This window comes from Argopecten irradians, chromosome 4, assembly GCF_041381155.1.
Source record: "Argopecten irradians isolate NY chromosome 4, Ai_NY, whole genome shotgun sequence".
Classification (NCBI taxonomy): Eukaryota; Metazoa; Mollusca; class Bivalvia; order Pectinida; family Pectinidae; genus Argopecten; species Argopecten irradians.
The window spans coordinates 49,669,536-49,693,222 of record NC_091137.1 but is presented as its reverse complement, the minus strand read 5'-3'; the positions used below and the strand labels follow the sequence as shown (position 1 = coordinate 49,693,222).

At 38.4% G+C, this 23,687-nt stretch overlaps 1 protein-coding gene across 1 annotated transcript in view; it reads right to left on the bottom strand.

Annotated features, from left to right (window-relative positions):
- The window catches only part of LOC138321940 (dipeptidyl peptidase 2-like), a 72,691-nt gene extending 49,152 nt beyond the window's left edge, over positions 1-23,539 (bottom strand). Inside the window, exons 1-2 of the mRNA XM_069265987.1 lie at positions 23,328-23,539; positions 7,419-7,558 (exon numbers count right to left, since the gene is read on the bottom strand). Of these exons, the coding sequence (XP_069122088.1) occupies positions 7,419-7,558; positions 23,328-23,487 (300 nt within the window). The 5' untranslated portion in view covers positions 23,488-23,539. The remainder of the gene's footprint in view (positions 1-7,418; positions 7,559-23,327) is intronic.
- Between the last annotated feature and the right edge of the window lie 148 nt (positions 23,540-23,687).

Sequence of the window (23,687 nt, the reverse complement as noted above, 5' to 3'; positions counted from 1 at the left end):
ATCTGTTCTCTCCTGTTACATGTGTATCCTCTCTGTAATTTATAATAGTATCACAAATAATACACAGATATCTGTTCTCTCCTGTTACATGTGTATCCTCTCTGTAATCTATAATAGTATCACAAATAATATCACAGATATCTGTATCTCTCCTAGTATACAAATAATACACAGATATCTACTCTCTGTAATGTGTATCCTCTCTGTAATTTATAAAGTATCACAAATAATACACAGATATCTGTTCTCTCCTTTTACATGTGTATCCTCTCTGTAATTTATAATAGTATCACAAATAATACACAGATATCTGTTCTCTCCTGTTACATGTGTATCCTCTCTGTAATTTATAATAGTATCACAAATAATACACAGATATCTGTTCTCTCCTGCTACATGTGTATCCTCTCTGTAATTTATAATAGTATCACAAATAATACACAGATATCTGTTCTCTCCTGTTACATGTGTATCCTCTCTGTAATTTATAATAGTATCACAAATAATACACAGATATCTGTTCTCTCTTGTTACATGTGTATCCTCTCTGTAATTTATAACAGTATCACAAATAATACACAGATATCTGTTCTCTCCTGTTACATGTGTATCCTCTCTGTAATCTATAACAGTATCACAAATAATTCACAGATATCTGTTCTCTCTTGTTACATGTGTATCCTCTCTGTAATTTATAAACAGTATCACAAATAATACACAGATATCTGTTCTCTCTTGTTACATGTGTATCCTCTCTGTAATTTATAACAGTATCACAAATAATACACAGATATCTGTTCTCTCCTGTTACATGTGTATCCTCTCTGTAATTTATAACAGTATCACAAATAATACACAGATATCTGTTCTCTCCTGTTACATGTGTATCCTCTCTGTAATTTATAATAGTATCACAAATAATACACAGATATCTGTTCTCTCCTGTTACATGTGTATCCTCTCTGTAATTTATAACAGTATCACAAATAATTCACAGATATCTGTTCTCTCCTGTTACATGTGTATCCTCTCTGTAATTTATAACAGTATCACAAATAATTCACAGATATCTGTTCTCTCCTGTTACATGTGTATCCTCTCTGTAATTTATAACAGTATCACAAATAATACACAGATATCTGTTCTCTCCTGTTACATGTGTATCCTCTCTGTAATTTATAACAGTATCACAAATAATACACAGATATCTGTTCTCTCCTGTTACATGTGTATCCTCTCTGTAATTTATAATAGTATCACAAATAATACACAGATATCTGTTCTCTCCTGTTACATGTGTATCCTCTCTGTAATTTATAACAGTATCACAAATTAATATCACAGATAATATCTTATAACAGTATCACAAATAATACACAGATATCTGTTCTCCTGTTACATGTGTATCCTCTCTGTAATGTTATAACAGTATAACAAATAATACAACAGATATCTGTTCTCTGTTGTTACATGTGTATCCTCTCTGTAATCCTATAATAGTGATCACAAATAATTATCACAGATATATGTTCTCTCCTGTTACATGTGTATCCTCTCTGTAATTTATAATAGTATCACAAATAATACACAGATATCTGTTCTCTCTTGTTACATGTGTATCCTCTCTGTAATTTATAACAGTATCACAAATAATACACAGATATCTGTTCTCTCCTGTTACATGTGTATCCTCTCTGTAATTTATAACAGTATCACAAATAATACACAGATCTGTTCTCTCTCCTGTTACATGTGTATCCTCTCTGTAATTTATAACAGTATCACAAATAATTCACAGATATCTGTTCTCTCCTGTTACATGTGTATCCTCTCTGTAATTTATAACAGTATCACAAATAATTCACAGATATCTGTTCTCTCCTGTTACATGTGTATCCTCTCTGTAATTTATAATAGTATCACAAATAATTCACAGATATCTGTTCTCTCCTGTTACATGTGTATCCTCTCTGTAATTTATAATAGTATCACAAATAATACACAGATATCTGTTCTCTCTTGTTACATGTGTATCCTCTCTGTAATTTATATAACATGTATCACAAATAATACAAGATACAGTATATCTAATACACAGATATCTGTTCTCTCCTGTTACATGTGTATCCTCTCTGTAATTTATAAAGTATCACAAATAATACACAGATATCTGTTCTCTCTGTTACATGTGTATCCTCTCTGTAATTTATAACAGTATCACAAATAATACACAGATATCTGTTCTCTCCTGTTACATGTGTATCCTCTCTGTAATTTATAATAGTATCACAAATAATACACAGATATCTGTTCTCTCCTGTTACATGTGTATCCTCTCTGTAATTTATAACAGTATCACAAATAATTCACAGATATGTGTTCTCTATCCTCTCTGTAATTTATAACAGTATCACAAATAATACACAGATATCTGTTCTCTCCTGTTACATGTGTATCCTCTCTGTAATTTATAACAGTATCACAAATAATTCACAGATATCTGTTCTCTCCTGTTACATGTGTATCCTCTCTGTAATTTATAACAGTATCACAAATAATACACAGATATCTGTTCTCTCCTGTTACATGTGTATCCTCTCTGTAATTTATAATAGTATCACAAATAATACACAGATATCTGTTCTCTCCTGTTACATGTGTATCCTCTCTGTAATTTATAATAGTATCACAAATAATACACAGATATCTGTTCTCTCCTGTTACATGTGTATCCTCTCTGTAATTTATAACAGTATCACAAATAATACACAGATATCTGTTCTCTCCTGTTACATGTGTATCCTCTCTGTAATTTATAACAGTATCACAAATAATTCACAGATATCTGTTCTCTCTTGTTACATGTGTATCCTCTCTGTAATTTATAATAGTATCACAAATAATACACAGATATCTGTTCTCTCCTGTTACATGTGTATCCTCTCTGTAATTTATAACAGTATCACAAATAATACACAGATATCTGTTCTCTCCTGTTACATGTGTATCCTCTCTGTAATTTATAACAGTATCACAAATAATACACAGATATCTGTTCTCTCCTGTTACATGTGTATCCTCTCTGTAATTTATAACAGTATCACAAATAATACACAGATATCTGTTCTCTCCTGTTACATGTGTATCCTCTCTGTAATTTATAACAGTATCACAAATAATTCACAGATATCTGTTCTCTCCTGTTACATGTGTATCCTCTCTGTAATTTATAATAGTATCACAAATAATACACAGATATCTGTTCTCTCTTGTTACATGTGTATCCTCTCTGTAATTTATAATAGTATCACAAATAATACACAGATATCTGTTCTCTCCTGTTACATGTGTATCCTCTCTGTAATTTATAACAGTATCACAAATAATTCACAGATATCTGTTCTCTCCTGTTACATGTGTATCCTCTCTGTAATTTATAACAGTATCACAAATAATTCACAGATATGTGTTCTCTATCCTCTCTGTAATCTATAATAGTATCACAAATAATTCACAGATATTTGTTCTCTCCTGTTACATGTGTATCCTCTCTGTAATTTATAACAGTATCACAAATAATACACAGATATCTGTTCTCTCCTGTTACATGTGTATCCTCTCTGTAATTTATAACAGTATCACAAATAATACACAGATATCATGTGTCTCTCCTGTTACATGTGTATCCTCTCTGTAATTTATAATAGTATCACAAATAATACACAGATATCTGTTCTCTCCTGTTACATGTGTATCCTCTCTGTAATTTATAACAGTATCACAAATAATACACAGATATCTGTTCTCTCTTGTTACATGTGTATCCTCTCTGTAATTTATAACAGTATCACAAATAATACACAGATATCTACTCTGTTCTCTCCTGTTACATGTGTATCCTCTCTGTAATTTATAACAGTATCACAAATAATACACACAGATATCTACTCTGTTCTCTCCTGTTACATGTGTATCCTCTCTGTAATTTATAACAGTATCACAAATAATACACAGATATCTGTTCTCTCCTGTTACATGTGTATCCTCTCTGTAATTTATAATAGTATCACAAATAATACACAGATATCTGTTCTCTCTTGTTACATGTGTATCCTCTCTGTAATTATAATAGTATCACAAATAATACACAGATATCTGTTCTCTCCTGTTACATGTGTATCCTCTCTGTAATTTATAACAGTATCACAAATAATACACAGATATCTGTTCTCTCCTGTTACATGTGTATCCTCTCTGTAATTTATAACAGTATCACAAATAATACACAGATATCTGTTCTCTCCTGTTACATGTGTATCCTCTCTGTAATTTATAACAGTATCACAAATAATACACAGATATCTACTCTGTTCTCTCCTGTTACATGTGTATCCTCTCTGTAATTTATAACAGTATCACAAATAATACACACAGATATCTACTCTGTTCTCTCCTGTTACATGTGTATCCCCTCTGTAATTTATAATAGTATCACAAATAATACACAGATACGGTATCAGCTCTGTCCTCTCCACTGCTGGCCAGGGCCCAGTTGAATGAACATTCCTGAACTTTAAGGAATTCCTTAATTTAAAACATAGAAAAGCATTACAAAAGTGAAGGGGAAAATCTTAAGTTAAGGAGCCTTCCTTAAAATCTGTAATGTTTTCCAATGGAAAATTATAAAGTTAAGGAAAGTTTGTGAAACTGGGTGCGTGTCTGGATTCCCTGATCAGATATATAGATTAAAAATGGTTAGTACCTTACAATACAAGGTTTACTTTGGTGCAAGACTTAGGAAAGCCAAGATGACGAGCTTTACCGAGTCATCTCGGTTTTCCATGTGGAGCATCAAAATAAAACTTGTATTGTAAGAACCATGTATTCTGTTTATTCCTGGAACCATTTCTTTATAGATGACATTCAAAACAAAAAACAAATTTTTGGTTATTTACTTGGTTCCGCTCGAAGCGAGACGCTTCTTTGATGTGAAAGAAAAGATTCATTCACTAAACCGAATGAGAGTGTACACCTTTTTACTTTCATAGGAAATAAAAGATGCCTTCAAATACAGATCTAGTAACTCTGTTCAGTGTGTAATATCACTGAAACGATATGGAAATACTCAAAATCAATAATAACCCATCAAAGAATTACTTTACAATACATATTAGTTTGCCATGAGCCAAAAAAATGACGACACCGCCAAAGAGAGTTTCAATATCGTAAAAAGTAACGTCATTCTGGTGAATGTGACTTCACACTTTAGAGGAGCTTAAGGACGTTTCATTCACTGGAAGGTTAAAATTTGGGATAAAGTTAAAAAAGTTCCGTCAACTGTGGAACTTATTAACCTGATCGTATTGACAGATAAAGCATTTCGTATTGATGGAAAAAGCACAATCTTATCTGGCAGTAGTTATCTGTCTGTATATGGCGCAGTTACAGGATATATATATTCAGGTATGGGGTAATACTTGTCAGACATATATATATTACATATATAATATAGCTACTCCTACTCTTCAACTATGGCCCATTGCTTTTTGTCTTTTTTTTTTATTTTGAGCTCTCATAAAATAAAACTTCATTCATAACAGTAAATTGTATATTTCAGTGACTTAAACTATGTTTTAGATTAAGATTTAATACCTGCAGCCAATCTATGTTAAGGATTAGAATTATTGTCCACCGGAAGAAAGCTGTTTGACCTTCAGCTCCTTTTACTTTCCATTAATAAACCCATAAGAATGAACTTATCCTTTTCATATACATCTTCCCTTTGTATTGATGTCTCCTTTTAACAATGAAATGTAACAGACATCATTATATTCTGCTTCGCCTTGATAAATGGCCAAGTTCACACGTCCATGGCCCTGAGTCTGATACAGCTGCAGGACAATGCTAAAGAAATAGCTTGGCCACTTTACGGAGAGTCTAATCTAGTTTCATTGATTTTTCTCCCTGGTGACTGGCCAAATTACGGGCCATAGATTAACACTAAGTACCCTACAAGTCCAGCCGGAATCATGTGCTACGACAAGCAACAGACCATTTGTTGACCAATGAGCAAGCATCAATTTATTTTGCTGATCTTAGCAAATATCTTAACCACATCATGATGGACGTGCTGTCTGCTATAGGAAGTATAAACAATCTCTATTACTCCCTCACAAATATACAATATGTGCTGTCTGGTATATGAAGTATAAACAATCTCCATTACTCCAGTCACAAATATACAATCTTTCTTTTAACAGATCAATAGTTCATTTTGGGGTTATAGTTCCTGCTTTCAAAAACTAGAAAACTGACATCCACCAGAAATGGCTACCAACCCCGAACACCCCACCACCCCGCCCCTTGCTAACTTGACCTCCCACCCCAAACAACCCACCACCTCGCCCCTTGCTAACTTGACCTCCAACCACCCAACTTCCACTACTCCACCGCTGTTAAATTGACATTGACCCCCAAACCCCACCACTCCACTTCTCTGCCCCTGCTAACTTGACCCCCAACCGCATCATCCCACCACCTTACCATGGCTTGTAACTTGACCCTTAGTTGCAATAAATGCCATACACTGTTCATTCCAGACCAATTAAAAACTTTGTCCATAGTAGTTAGTATCCCTTCAAATCCTGTATACCAATTTTCTTAGAATTTTTTGAATGATGACTCTTAAGATATCATGGCTGCCATGTTCGATTTCTCTGGAGTCCTATTGCAAATCAACATACTATCAGATACAACAATGTGCAATTTCAAAACCGTATAACTTTTGGTTTTTGAGAAAACCAGTTTTGGACATTTCTTCCCGTTCTTATTGTTAACTACAGACATTATTGCCATAACAATTATTCATTATGATTTTTTTTCTCCACAGTACAACTTTAATATCCCCCAATTATGGAAAAGTTAAACATACAAATATTAGTGGCAAAGCAAAAAATACATTTCTATACTGGCATACATTTGTTCTTTGATAGGAGTTAGCAGGGTTGTGGCACTCTCTGAACAAAAAATTAACAATGTTATCAATTCTTTATATTAATTTGATGTAAAAATGTAAAAAAAAAAAGCCTCACATCTTGTGTTAAATCTCTGTGTGTGGATGGAGATTGTGTTGAGAAGTTGACAGCAGGCCACCCAAAGATTTGCATGGCTGTCTCCTGTTTTCTCATGATTTGGGAAGAGCTGGTATTGACAAACTACAGAAAGCTATTCCAGAGAGGATTATTGACTTAAACCAGACTCCTCTCCAAATCACCTAAAATTCAAATGTCATTCGACAGCCACAAGGTTTTTCATACAATTTGTACAATTTATGGTTTGAAAGCTTCTCCAGCTAAGCTATTGGTAGTCATAGCATATCCCAATACATGGCCGCAATTTCAGTGGAAATGATTACTTACATGCTCGGCAAACACCAGAAGTCCTCCAAATTCTGGGGCGATTTCGTACATAAAACCTGTGTTGTCTGCAAATGCATCGATGGGACCTTCATTGCCTGTGTAAAACAAGATAGGGCCATCTCCCTGCCTCCACCAACGATCTGCAAAAATCAGATACAGACATGATCAATTAACAAGGGCCCAATGGGCCCGAATCACTCACCTGCAACCTGGTCATACTTAACAAAAAGAGTAAATAAGAATTTATATCATCCCTAAGCACTTTAGAGGTCTCTTTGCCTCTTGGTTATTAAAAAGAAGTTGTTTAAAGATTTTAGCCTATTTGACCCCTGTGACCTTGAATGAAGGTCAAGGTCATTCTTTTGAACAAACTTGGTAGCCCTTGATCCCAGCATGCCACAGGCCCAATATCAGGTCCCTATGCCTTTTGGTTTTTAAGAAGAAGTCTTTTAAAGTTTTTAGTCTATTTGACCCCTGTGACCTTGAATGAAAGTCAAGGTCATTCATTTGAACAAACTTTGTAGCGCTTCATCCCAACATGTCACATGCCCAATATCAGGTCTCTAGCCCTCTTGGTGATTAAGAAGTTGTTTAAAGAATTTAGCCTTTTTGACCCCTGTGACCTTGAATGAAGGTCAAGGTCATTCATTTGAACAAACTTGGTAGCACTCTATCCCAGTATGTCACAGGCCAAATATCAGGTCCCTAGGCTTTTTGGGTATTAAGAAGAAGTCTTTTAAAAGATCAACTACAGGTGTCATCTATACAATTCAGATACAGGTGTCATCTACACACATGAGATACAGGTTTCATCTACACACATCAGATACAGGTGTCATCTACACACATCAGATACAGGTGTCATCTACACACATCAGATACAGGTGTCATCTACACACATCAGATACAGGTGTCATCTACACACATCAGATACAGGTGTCATCTACACACATCAGATACAGGTGTCATCTACACACATCAGATACAGGTGTCATCTACACACATCAGATACAGGTGTCATCTACACACATCAGATACAGGTGTCATCTACACACATCAGATACAGGTGTCATCTACACACATCAGATACAGGTGTCATCTACACACATCAGATACAGGTGTCATCTACACACATCAGATACAGGTGTCATCTACACACATCAGATACTGGTGTCATCTACACACATCAGATACAGATGTCATCTACACACATCAGATACAGGTGTCATCAACACATCAGATACAGATATCAGATACAGGTGTCATCTATACACATCAGATACTGGTGTCATCTATACACATCAGATACAGGTGTCATCCACACACATCAGATACAGATGTCATCTACACACATCAGATACAGGTGTCATCTACACACATCAGATACAGGTGTCATCTTCACACATCAGATACAGGTGTCATCTACACATCATCTACACACATCAGATACAGGTGTCATCTACACACATCAGATACAGGTGTCATCTACACACATCAGATACAGGTGTCATCTACACACATCAGATACAGGTGTCATCTACACACATCAGATACAGGTGTCATCTACACACATCAGATACAGGTGTCATCTACACACATCAGATACAGGTGTCATCAACACACACATCAGATACAGATACAGGTGTCATCTACACACATCAGATACAGGTGTCATCTACACACATCAGATACAGGTGTCATCTACACACATCAGATACAGGTGTCATCTACACACATCAGATACAGGTGTCATCTACACACATCAGATACAGGTGTCATCTATACACATCAGATACAGGTGTCATCTACACACATCAGATACAGGTGTCATCTACACACATCAGATACAGGTGTCATCTACACACATCAGATACAGGTGTCATCTACACACATCAGATACAGGTGTCATCTACACACATCAGATACAGGTGTCATCTACACACATCAGATACAGGTGTCATCTACACACATCAGATACAGGTGTCGTCATCTACACACATCAGATACAGGTGTCATCTACACACATCAGATACAGGTGTCATCTACACACATCAGATACAGGTGTCATCTACACACATCAGATACAGGTGTCATCTACACACATCAGATACAGGTGTCATCTACACAATTCAGATACAGGTGTCATCTACACACATCAGATACAGGTGTCATCTACACACATCAGATACAGGTGTCATCTACACACATCAGATACAGGTGTCATCTACACACATCAGATACAGGTGTCATCTACACACATCAGATACAGGTGTCATCTACACACATCAGATACAGGTGTCATCTACACACATCAGATACAGGTGTCATCTTCACACATCAGATACAGGTGTCATCTACACATCAGATACACACATCAGATACAGGTGTCATCTACACACATCAGATACAGGTGTCATCTACACACATCAGATACAGGTGTCATCTACACACATCAGATACAGGTGTCATCTACACACATCAGATACAGATGTCATCTACACACATCAGATACAGGTGTCATCTACACACATCAGATACAGGTGTCATCTACACACATCAGATACAGGTGTCATCTACACACATCAGATACAGGTGTCATCTACACACATCAGATACAGGTGTCATCTACACACATCAGATACAGGTGTCATCTACACACATCAGATACAGGTGTCATCTACACACATCAGATACAGGTGTCATCTACACACATCAGATACAGATGTCATCTACACACATCAGATACAGGTGTCATCAACACACACATCAGATACATATGTCATCTACACACATCAGATACAGGTGTCATCTACACACATCAGATACAGGTGTCATCTACACACATCAGATACAGGTGTCATCTACACACATCAGATACAGGTGTCATCTACACACATCAGATACAGGTGTCATCTACACACATCAGATACAGGTGTCATCTACACACATCAGATACAGGTGTCATCTACAAACATCAGATACAGGTGTCATCTACACACATCAGATACAGGTGTCATCTACACACATCAGATACAGGTGTCATCTACACACATCAGATACAGGTGTCATCTACACACATCAGATACAGGTGTCATCTACACAATCAGATACAGGTGTCATCTACACACATCAGATACAGGTGTCATCTACACACATCAGATACAGGTGTCATCTACACACATCAGATACAGGTGTCATCTACACACATCAGATACAGGTGTCATCTACACACATCAGATACAGGTGTCATCTACACACATCAGATACAGATGTCATCTACACATCACATACACACATCAGATACAGGTGTCATCTACACACATCAGATACAGGTGTCATCTACACACATCAGATACAGGTGTCATCTACACACATCAGATACAGGTGTCATCTACACACATCAGATACAGGTGTCATCTACACACATCAGATACAGGTGTCATCTACACACATCAGATACAGGTGTCATCTACACACATCAGATACAGGTGTCATCTACACACATCAGATACAGGTGTCATCTACACACATCAGATACAGGTGTCATCTACACACATCAGATACAGGTGTCATCTACACACATCAGATACAGATGTCATCTACACACATCAGATACAGGTGTCATCTACACACATCAGATACAGGTGTCATCTACACACATCAGATACAGATGTCATCTACACACATCAGATACAGGTGTCATCTCTACACACATCAGATACAGGTGTCATCTACACACACATCAGATACAGTGTCAGTGTCATCTACACACATCAGATACAGGTGTCATCTACACACATCAGATACAGGTGTCATCTACACACATCAGATACTGGTGTCATCTACACACATCAGATACAGATGTCATCTACACACATCAGATACAGGTGTCATCAACACACACATCAGATACATATGTCATCTACACACATCAGATACAGATGTCATCTACACACATCAGATACAGGTGTCATCTACACACATCAGATACAGGTGTCATCTACACACATCAGATACAGGTGTCATCTACACACATCAGATACAGGTGTCATCTACACACATCAGATACAGGTGTCATCTACACACATCAGATACAGGTGTCATCTACACACATCAGATACAGGTGTCATCTACACACATCAGATACAGGTGTCATCTACACACATCAGATACAGGTGTCATCTACACACATCAGATACAGGTGTCATCTACACACATCAGATACAGGTGTCATCTACACACATCAGATACAGGTGTCATCTACACACATCAGATACAGGTGTCATCTACACACATCAGATACAGGTGTCATCTACACACATCAGATACAGGTGTCATCTACACACATCAGATACAGGTGTCATCTACACACATCAGATACAGGTGTCATCTACACACATCAGATACAGGTGTCATCTACAAACATATCAGATACAGGTGTCATCTACACACATCAGATACAGGTGTCATCTACACACATCAGATACAGGTGTCATCTACACACATCAGATACAGGTGTCATCTACACACATCAGATACAGGTGTCATCTACACACATCAGATACAGGTGTCATCTACAATCAGATACAGGTGTCATCTACACACATCAGATACAGGTGTCATCTACACACATCAGATACAGGTGTCATCTACACACATCAGATACAGGTGTCATCTACACACATCAGATACAGGTGTCATCTACACACATCAGATACAGGTGTCATCTACACACATCAGATACAGGTGTCATCTACACACATCAGATACAGGTGTCATCTACACACATCAGATACAGGTGTCATCTACACACATCAGATACAGATGTCATCTACACACATCAGATACAGGTGTCATCTACACACATCAGATACAGGTGTCATCTACACACATCAGATACAGGTGTCATCTACACACATCAGATACAGGTGTCATCTACACACATCAGATACAGGTGTCATCTACACACATCAGATACAGGTGTCATCTACACACATCAGATACAGGTGTCATCTACACACATCAGATACAGGTGTCATCTACACACATCAGATACAGGTGTCATCTACACACATCAGATACAGGTGTCATCTACACACATCAGATACAGGTGTCATCTACACACATCAGATACAGGTGTCATCTACACACATCAGATACAGGTGTCATCTACACACATCAGATACAGGTGTCATCTACACACATCAGATACAGGTGTCATCTACACACATCAGATACAGGTGTCATCTACACACATCAGATACAGGTGTCATCTACACACATCAGATACAGGTGTCATCTACACACATCAGATACAGGTGTCATCTACACACATCAGATACAGGTGTCATCTACACACATCAGATACAGGTGTCATCTACACACATCAGATACAGGTGTCATCTACACACATCAGATACAGGTGTCATCTACACACATCAGATACAGGTGTCATCTACACACATCAGATACAGGTGTCATCTACACACATCAGATACAGTGTCATCTACAACATCAGATACAGGTGTCATCTACACACATCAGATACAGGTGTCATCTACACACATCAGATACAGGTGTCATCTACACACATCAGATACAGGTGTCATCTACACACATCAGATACAGGTGTCATCTACACACATCAGATACAGGTGTCATCTACACACATCAGATACAGGTGTCATCTACACACATCAGATACAGGTGTCATCTACACACATCAGATACAGGTGTCATCTACACACATCAGATACAGGTGTCATCTACACACATCAGATACAGGTGTCATCTACACACATCAGATACAGGTGTCATCTACACACATCAGATACAGGTGTCATCTACACACATCAGATACAGGTGTCATCTACACACATCAGATACAGGTGTCATCTACACACATCAGATACAGGTGTCATCTACACACATCAGATACAGGTGTCATCTACACACATCAGATACAGGTGTCATCTACACACATCAGATACAGGTGTCATCTACACACATCAGATACAGGTGTCATCTACACACATCAGATACAGGTGTCATCTACACACATCAGATACAGGTGTCATCTACACACATCAGATACAGTGTCATCTACACACATCAGATACAGGTGTCATCTACACACATCAGATACAGGTGTCATCTACACACATCAGATACAGGTGTCATCTACACACATCAGATACAGGTGTCATCTACACACATCAGATACAGGTGTCATCTACACACATCAGATACAGGTGTCATCTACACACATCAGATACAGGTGTCATCTACACACATCAGATACAGGTGTCATCTACACACATCAGATACAGGTGTCATCTACACACATCAGATACAGGTGTCATCTACACACATCAGATACAGGTGTCATCTACACACATCAGATACAGGTGTCATCTACACACATCAGATACAGGTGTCATCTACACACATCAGATACAGGTGTCATCTACACACATCAGATACAGGTGTCATCTACACACATCAGATACAGGTGTCATCTACACACATCAGATACAGGTGTCATCTACACACATCAGATACAGGTGTCATCTACACACATCAGATACAGGTGTCATCCACACACATCAGATACAGGTGTCATCTACACACATCAGATACAGGTGTCATCTACACACATCAGATACAGGTGTCATCTACACACATCAGATACAGGTGTCATCTACACACATCAGATACAGGTGTCATCTACACACATCAGATACAGGTGTCATCTACACACATCAGATACAGGTGTCATCTACACACATCAGATACAGGTGTCATCTACACACATCAGATACAGGTGTCATCTACACACATCAGATACAGGTGTCATCTACACACATCAGATACTGGTGTCATCTACACACATCAGATACAGGTGTCATCTACACACATCAGATACAGGTGTCATCTAACACACACATCAGATACAGGTGTCATCTACACACATCAGATACAGGTGTCATCTACACACATCAGATACAGGTGTCATCTACACACATCAGATACAGGTGTCATCTACACACATCAGATACAGGTGTCATCTACACACATCAGATACAGGTGTCATCTACACACATCAGATACAGGTGTCATCTACACACATCAGATACAGGTGTCATCTACACACATCAGATACAGGTGTCATCTACACACATCAGATACAGGTGTCATCTACACACACATCAGATACAGGTGTCATCTACACACATCAGATACAGGTGTCATCTACACACATCAGATACAGGTGTCATCTACACACATCAGATACAGGTGTCATCTACACACATCAGATACAGGTGTCATCTACACACATCAGATACAGGTGTCATCTACACACATCAGATACAGGTGTCATCTACACACATCAGATACAGGTGTCATCTACACACATCAGATACAGGTGTCATCTACACACATCAGATACAGGTGTCATCTACACACATCAGATACAGGTGTCATCTACACACATCAGATACAGGTGTCATCTACACACATCAGATACAGGTGTCATCTACACACATCAGATACAGGTGTCATCTACACACATCAGATACAGGTGTCATCTACACACATCAGATACAGGTGTCATCTACACACATCAGATACAGGTGTCATCTACACACATCAGATACAGGTGTCATCTACACACATCAGATACAGGTGTCATCTACACACATCAGATACAGGTGTCATCTACACACATCAGATACAGGTGTCATCTACACACATCAGATACAGGTGTCATCTACACACATCAGATACAGGTGTCATCTACACACACATCAGATACAGGTGTCATCTACACACATCAGATACAGGTGTCATCTACACACATCAGATACAGGTGTCATCTACACACATCAGATACAGGTGTCATCTACACACATCAGATACAGGTGTCATCTACACACATCAGATACAGGTGTCATCTACACACATCAGATACAGGTGTCATCTACACACATCAGATACAGGTGTCATCTACACACATCAGATACAGGTGTCATCTACACACATCAGATACAGGTGTCATCTACACATCAGATACACACATCAGATACAGGTGTCATCTACACACATCAGATACAGGTGTCATCTACACACATCAGATACAGGTGTCATCTACACACATCAGATACAGGTGTCATCTACACACATCAGATACAGGTGTCATCTACACACATCAGATACAGGTGTCATCTACACACACATCAGATACAGGTGTCATCTACACACATCAGATACAGGTGTCATCTACACACATCAGATACAGGTGTCATCTACACACATCAGATACAGGTGTCATCTACACACATCAGATACAGGTGTCATCTACACACATCAGATACAGGTGTCATCTACACACATCAGATACAGGTGTCATCTACACACATCAGATACAGGTGTCATCTACACACATCAGATACAGGTGTCATCTACACACATCAGATACAGGTGTCATCTACACACATCAGATACAGGTGTCATCTACACACATCAGATACAGGTGTCATCTACACACATCAGATACAGGTGTCATCTACACACATCAGATACAGGTGTCATCTACACACATCAGATACAGGTGTCATCTACACACATCAGATACAGGTGTCATCTACACACATCAGATACAGGTGTCATCTACACACATCAGATACAGGTGTCATCTACACACATCAGATACAGGTGTCATCTACACACATCAGATACAGGTGTCATCTACACACATCAGATACAGGTGTCATCTACACACATCAGATACAGGTGTCATCTTCACACATCAGATACAGGTGTCATCTACACATCAGATACACACATCAGATACAGGTGTCATCTATACACATCAGATACTGGTGTCATCTATACACATCAGATACAGGTGTCATCTACACACATCAGATACAGGTGTCATCTACACACATCAGATACAGGTGTCATCTACACACATCAGATACAGGTGTCATCTACACACATCAGATACAGGTGTCATCTACACACATCAGATACAGGTGTCATCTACACACATCAGATACAGATGTCATCTACACACATCAGATACAGGTGTCATCTACACACATCAGATACAGGTGTCATCTACACACATCAGATACAGGTGTCATCTACACACATCAGATACAGGTGTCATCAACACACACATCAGATACATATGTCATCTACACACATCAGATACAGATGTCATCTACACACATCAGATACAGGTGTCATCTACACACATCAGATACAGGTGTCATCTACACACATCAGATACAGGTGTCATCTACACACATCAGATACAGGTGTCATCTACACACATCAGATACAGGTGTCATCTACACACATCAGATACAGGTGTCATCTTCACACATCAGATACAGGTGTCATCTACACATCAGATACACACATCAGATACAGGTGTCATCTATACACATCAGATACTGGTGTCATCTACACACATCAGATACAGGTGTCATCTACACACATCAGATACAGGTGTCATCTACACACATCAGATACAGATGTCATCTACACACATCAGATACAGGTGTCATCTACACACATCAGATACAGGTGTCATCTACACACATCAGATACAGGTGTCATCTACACACATCAGATACAGGTGTCATCTACACACATCAGATACAGGTGTCATCTACACACATCAGATACAGGTGTCATCTACACACATCAGATACAGGTGTCATCTACACACACATCAGATACAGGTGTCATCTACACACATCAGATAAGGTCAAACATCAGATACAGTGTCATCTACACACATCAGATACAGGTGTCATCTACACACATCAGATACAGGTGTCATCTACACACATCAGATACAGGTGTCATCTACACACATCAGATACAGGTCATCTACACACATCAGATACAGGTGTCATCTACACACATCAGATACAGTGTCATCTACACACATCAGATACAGGTGTCATCTACACACACATCAGATACAGGTGTCATCTACACACATCAGATACAGGTGTCATCTACACACATCAGATACAGGTGTCATCTACACACATCAGATACAGGTGTCATCTACACACATCAGATACAGGTGTCATCTACACACATCAGATACAGGTGTCATCTACACACATCAGATACAGGTGTCATCTACACACATCAGATACAGGTGTCATCTACACACATCAGATACAGGTGTCATCTACACACATCAGATACAGGTGTCATCTACACACATCAGATACAGGTGTCATCTACACACATCAGATACTGGTGTCATCTACACACATCAGATACAGATGTCATCTACACACATCAGATACAGGTGTCATCAACACACACATCAGATACATATGTCATCTACACACATCAGATACAGATGTCATCTACACACATCAGATACAGGTGTCATCTACACACATCAGATACAGGTGTCATCTACACACATCAGATACAGGTGTCATCTACACACATCAGATACAGGTGTCATCTACACACATCAGATACAGGTGTCATCTACACACATCAGATACAGATGTCATCTACACACATCAGATACAGGTGTCATCTACACACATCAGATACAGGTGTCATCTACACACATCAGATACAGGTGTCATCTACACACATCAGATACAGGTGTCATCTACACACATCAGATACAGGTTCATCTACACACATCAGATACAGTGTCATCTACACACATCAGATACAGGTGTCATCTACACACATCAGATACAGGTGTCATCTACACACATCAGATACAGGTGTCATCTACACACACATCAGATACAGGTGTCATCTACACACACATCAGATACAGGTGTCATCTACACACATCAGATACAGGTGTCATCTACACACATCAGATACAGGTGTCATCTACACACATCAGATACAGGTGTCATCTACACACATCAGATACAGGTGTCATCTACACACATCAGATACAGGTGTCATCTACACACACATCAGATACAGGTGTCATCTACACACATCAGATACAGGTGTCATCTACACACATCAGATACAGGTGTCATCTACACACACATCAGATACAGGTGTCATCTACACACATCAGATACAGGTGTCATCTACACACATCAGATACAGGTGTCATCTACACACATCAGATACAGGTGTCATCTACACACATCAGATACAGGTGTCATCTACACACATCAGATACAGGTGTCATCTACACACATCAGATACAGGTGTCATCTACACACATCAGATACAGGTGTCATCTACACACATCAGATACAGGTGCATCTACACATCAGATACAGTGTCATCTACACACATCAGATACAGGTGTCATCTACACACATCAGATACAGGTGTCATCTACACACATCAGATACAGGTGTCATCTACACACATCAGATACAGGTGTCATCTACACACATCAGATACAGGTGTCATCTTCACACATCAGATACAGGTGTCATCTACACACATCAGATACAGGTGTCATCTACACACATCAGATACAGGTGTCATCTACACACATCAGATACAGGTGTCATCTACACACATCAGATACAGGTGTCATCTACACACATCAGATACAGGTGTCATCTACACACATCAGATACAGGTGTCATCTACACACATCAGATACAGGTGTCATCTACACACATCAGATACAGGTGTCATCTACACACATCAGATACAGGTGTCATCTACACACATCAGATACAGGTGTCATCTACACACATCAGATACATTACAGATACGTCATCTACACACATCAGATACAGGTGTCATCTACACACATCAGATACAGGTGTCATCTACACACATCAGATACAGGTGTCATCTACACACATCAGATACAGGTGTCATCTACACACATCAGATACAGGTGTCATCTACACACACATCAGATACAGGTGTCATCTACACACATCAGATACAGGTGTCATCTACACACATCAGATACAGGTGTCATCTACACACATCAGATACAGGTGTCATCTACACACATCAGATACAGGTGTCATCTACACACATCAGATACAGGTGTCATCTACACACATCAGATACAGGTGTCATCTACACACATCAGATACAGGTGTCATCTACACACATCAGATACAGGTGTCATCTACACACATCAGATACAGGTGTCATCTACACACATCAGATACAGGTGTCATCTACACACATCAGATACAGGTGTCATCTACACACATCAGATACAGGTGTCATCTACACACATCAGATACAGGTGTCATCTACACACAATCAGATACAGGTGTCTCGTCATCTACACACATCAGATACAGGTGTCATCTACACACATCAGATACAGGTGTCATCTACACACATCAGATACAGGTGTCATCTACACACATCAGATACAGGTGTCATCTACACACATCAGATACAGGTGTCATCTACACACATCAGATACAGGTGTCATCTACACACATCAGATACAGGTGTCATCTACACACATCAGATACAGGTGTCATCTACACACATCAGATACAGGTGTCATCTACACACATCAGATACAGGTGTCATCTACACACATCAGATACAGGTGTCATCTACACACATCAGATACTGGTGTCACATATAGTTATCAAGAAAAATGATTTGTCATATTTAGAGGATATTAACTGAGTGGCTTTGTGATATGAAATTTATCAAATGAGTATAATAATTTTATATGCCACAAGCCTTTAGGCGAGTGGCATATTAATGTGATGTCATAATAGTGTTAAATTACACATGTGTCTCACGTTATTTATTTCATGGCCGTTTGACATGGCTGGACGGGCCAGTTATGTGATAAATATTGTTTTGATAAATGATAGTCAATCTTAAATATTGCATGTGACTTTAAATTGTCAGGAATTTTTGCGGAGAAACTTGGTTTTTTAAAAACCAAATATAATAAATGTTCAATTTAATAATGAGGTCATCTGACTGATACTCTGTATATTCAGGTTTCAAGCTCAAACATGTGATCAACAAAGATGAATTGAAACGGAAGAAATTATAAGAAAAATCAGCTAGTATGTTGTTACATTTCGTGCCTACCAGGTTAAGGGGAGATAACTGCCAAATTCATATTATCTTTAAGAATGGTTTCCATAGTCTATAAGTATTTCTGACATAGAACTTAACATTTAGCCTATCTATATTTCTTGGTCAGCCTATTCTGTATAGCTGGTTATCTTAATGGGTCAAAAATTTGCGTTTTGATTTTAAATTAAAATTTCTTGATTTGCCTAAAGACAAGGCAGTATAATAGTGTTAATTGTGTTGATTCTTCATTACATTACTGATACATAGTCTAGATCTCTTAATTTATGTACATATCCATTGGATAGAGTAGACTTTGTGTCTATTAAAGCCCATCCTCAATACTCCAGGGGCTATTATCACTGTCATTATGTCCACCTCTGGACTATATCATTATAGTGAAACTAAAGGCATTTCAGGAGAAAAAAACTGACCAATCACAGGCCTACACAGAGTGACTTAAAAGTATTGAGCACACAGTATGGTTGTTAATATTTGCTGGGGTTTTAATTTCACTAAATTTGTAGATTCATCCAAATTTGCGAAAAGTAATATATCGTGTGTCATGTGAATGATGATTTCAAAGACTTGAAATGTAATTCACCAAAATAAGCCCCTGCGGAAAAGTTCCAAGGCAAACAGTAAATTACCACATTTTACACCCACAAACTTCAACAACTATACAGTAATTCTCAAATACTATTTATCGCTTTGTAACAAGGAAATAGTAACGTAGCCAGCCCCGCTCGAACACGCCACCCTGCAGTCTCCCTTACTGGTCTGTCACTCTACTTGCTGAGCTTACAAAGTCAATTCTTTCTACAAAAAATGTAGCTAGCCCAAAGCTTGAGAGACAACCCCTGTAAAATCAGGGGTACCTGAAGGGAGGAACATCAGTCCCTTACTTTTCTTAGTATACATTAATCACATTGTCAATTCTGTATCATGCGATATGAAATTATTTGCAGATGATTGTCTTCGATATAAGAACATCAAATCATCGAGAGATTGAAGGCATTGCAATCTGACTTTGACACGTCCAAATCTGGGAAGAAAAGTGGCAAATGACCTTTAATGCCAGGAAATGCTGTATTATCAACAACTAGTAATAACACCAACAGACTACATTACTTTAGGAGAACAGGAGAACCAGGGGAGCTCACCAACAAATCAGTCATGACACAATATAAATACTCCTTCTTTCCTTGTACAATTATCACATGAAATTCTTTACCTAAGTGCGACATTGATTGCTGGATTCCTGAGCCTCAACCCCTCTCACTGACCACCAAGTTTTGCATTGCATGTAGATATAGCTTTAATACATTTTACCAATTCTCAGCTATGATACACTAAACACTGCCACCTCCATAAATATTTGAACCGACTGAAATACAATGTCAATTCCATTCTGTCCTTAGAGCTGATCTGACACTTAAACAGAAGAAGACCAAATCACTATATTTAGGATTAAAACATTTTATACAGATTAGTGGTAGCAGATGTTTTTAAATTATCTGTGTGTTCCATTTTAAGGAACGTTCCGGATGTGCCAACTTGAAACAGGGAATTTACGAGAAGTAAATAAATGATATTGGAAATGCTGTGCTTCATATGTAAAATGCTACCAACGATAATAACACTTTCTCAGTCATTTTTGTTGTGTTTGTTAATGAGTATTTCTGCAAAACATACATGTACGATTACCGAGCTCAGGGTAAACATCTTTCGCTAGCTGCCATATTGGTTGAACGCTCAAATGAGACATGCATATGAGAACCAGTTCGTTCAAATGGAACGTCATGTACACCATTTACCGGAACGCCGGGTTCATACCGGAAAAAATGGAATGTTGCTAAATGGAACATGCTGCAATTGTTTACGCTTTTAAAAGGTTTTTTTTTCAAATCCCAGTTAACTGTACAGTAGTGTAGAAGGATTGGACTGGGTTGATCATCGGTGACCACGTAGCTCAGCAGTGATTTTTCTCCTTATATAACTGGGGTCGGTAAATGACCCCATTCCCAATGACAAACCCCATTATATTTTTCCCAATTACAATGAAAAATTCCCAAATCAAGTCGCTGAAAACCAAATAAATCCTGGAAATCTCTCCTCTAGTTTAATCTAAAAACAAACCACTCTGAAACTGTTGTTATGGTCGTCACCTTTTGATAAATTGACACACTTTACTGTTTTACAATAGTTAATTACCTATAATACCATGTTCATTGATGTGTAACTTTTTCTCAAAACTGCTCTTTTTACGATTAAAAATTCCTAAATTGTTACGAAAACAATTTTCCCAAAACACCCTGAAAAATCACTGCTCAGTCGGTAGAGCATTCGCCTTGTGTAAGGAGGGTCTCGGGGTCGAATCCCGGTTTGGCTGCTACATTTTCTCCTCTCCTGTTACAAAAATTGGCGCCCAACTGAATACATGGTGATATGGTGTTTGAGAGGGTCTCGTATGTCTTCGAGGGTGAAGACTTCGAGAAAGGAGGGAGGAATGTAGCGGGATTGGACTGGATCGATCATCGGTGACCAGGTAGCTCAGTCGGTAGAGAACTCAGCTTGTGTTCAGAGGGTCCCGGGTTCGAATTCCGGTCTGACCGCTACATTTTCTCCTCTCTTGTTACAGTTGTAATTTAAGGCCTATTACAGTATTAGGCTGATGTTTACATACTTGTATCCTTAATGCAGGGATGTGGTGAAAATATAGCCACTGTCCTAATAGGAGAGATTATTATTGTATGATTCCTTTATCTTATACTCATGTACCTTACGTAACTGTTATGTAACTCGTGATGTAGGCGGAACTGCGATGTAGGTAAGTTAATATTCACTCACCCTGTATCAGATAACGTTGTTTGAAGGTCTTGTCGCCATACGATACAAAGTTGAAGTGATCTATGTGTTGGTCAAAGAATTTCTCCTGGTAGTCTCCATTAAAGCCTACCGAGTTACCACATACACACAACAAGACTAAAACAATAAGACAAGACTCCATCCTCTGCTCTGTTGTCCACGCACGGCCTAGTTTTAGTTTCGGTTTCAATACGAGGTTACTTCCGGTTTACATTATGTACAATTACACTAAGTAACTAGGCTGCATCTTTTAGTACCAGTTGTAGGTGTTTGTCTTGTGGCGTCAAACGTTCACTGAAAACTGATTTTTCTAAATAGATGGTAGGAGTAGAGCATTTTGTC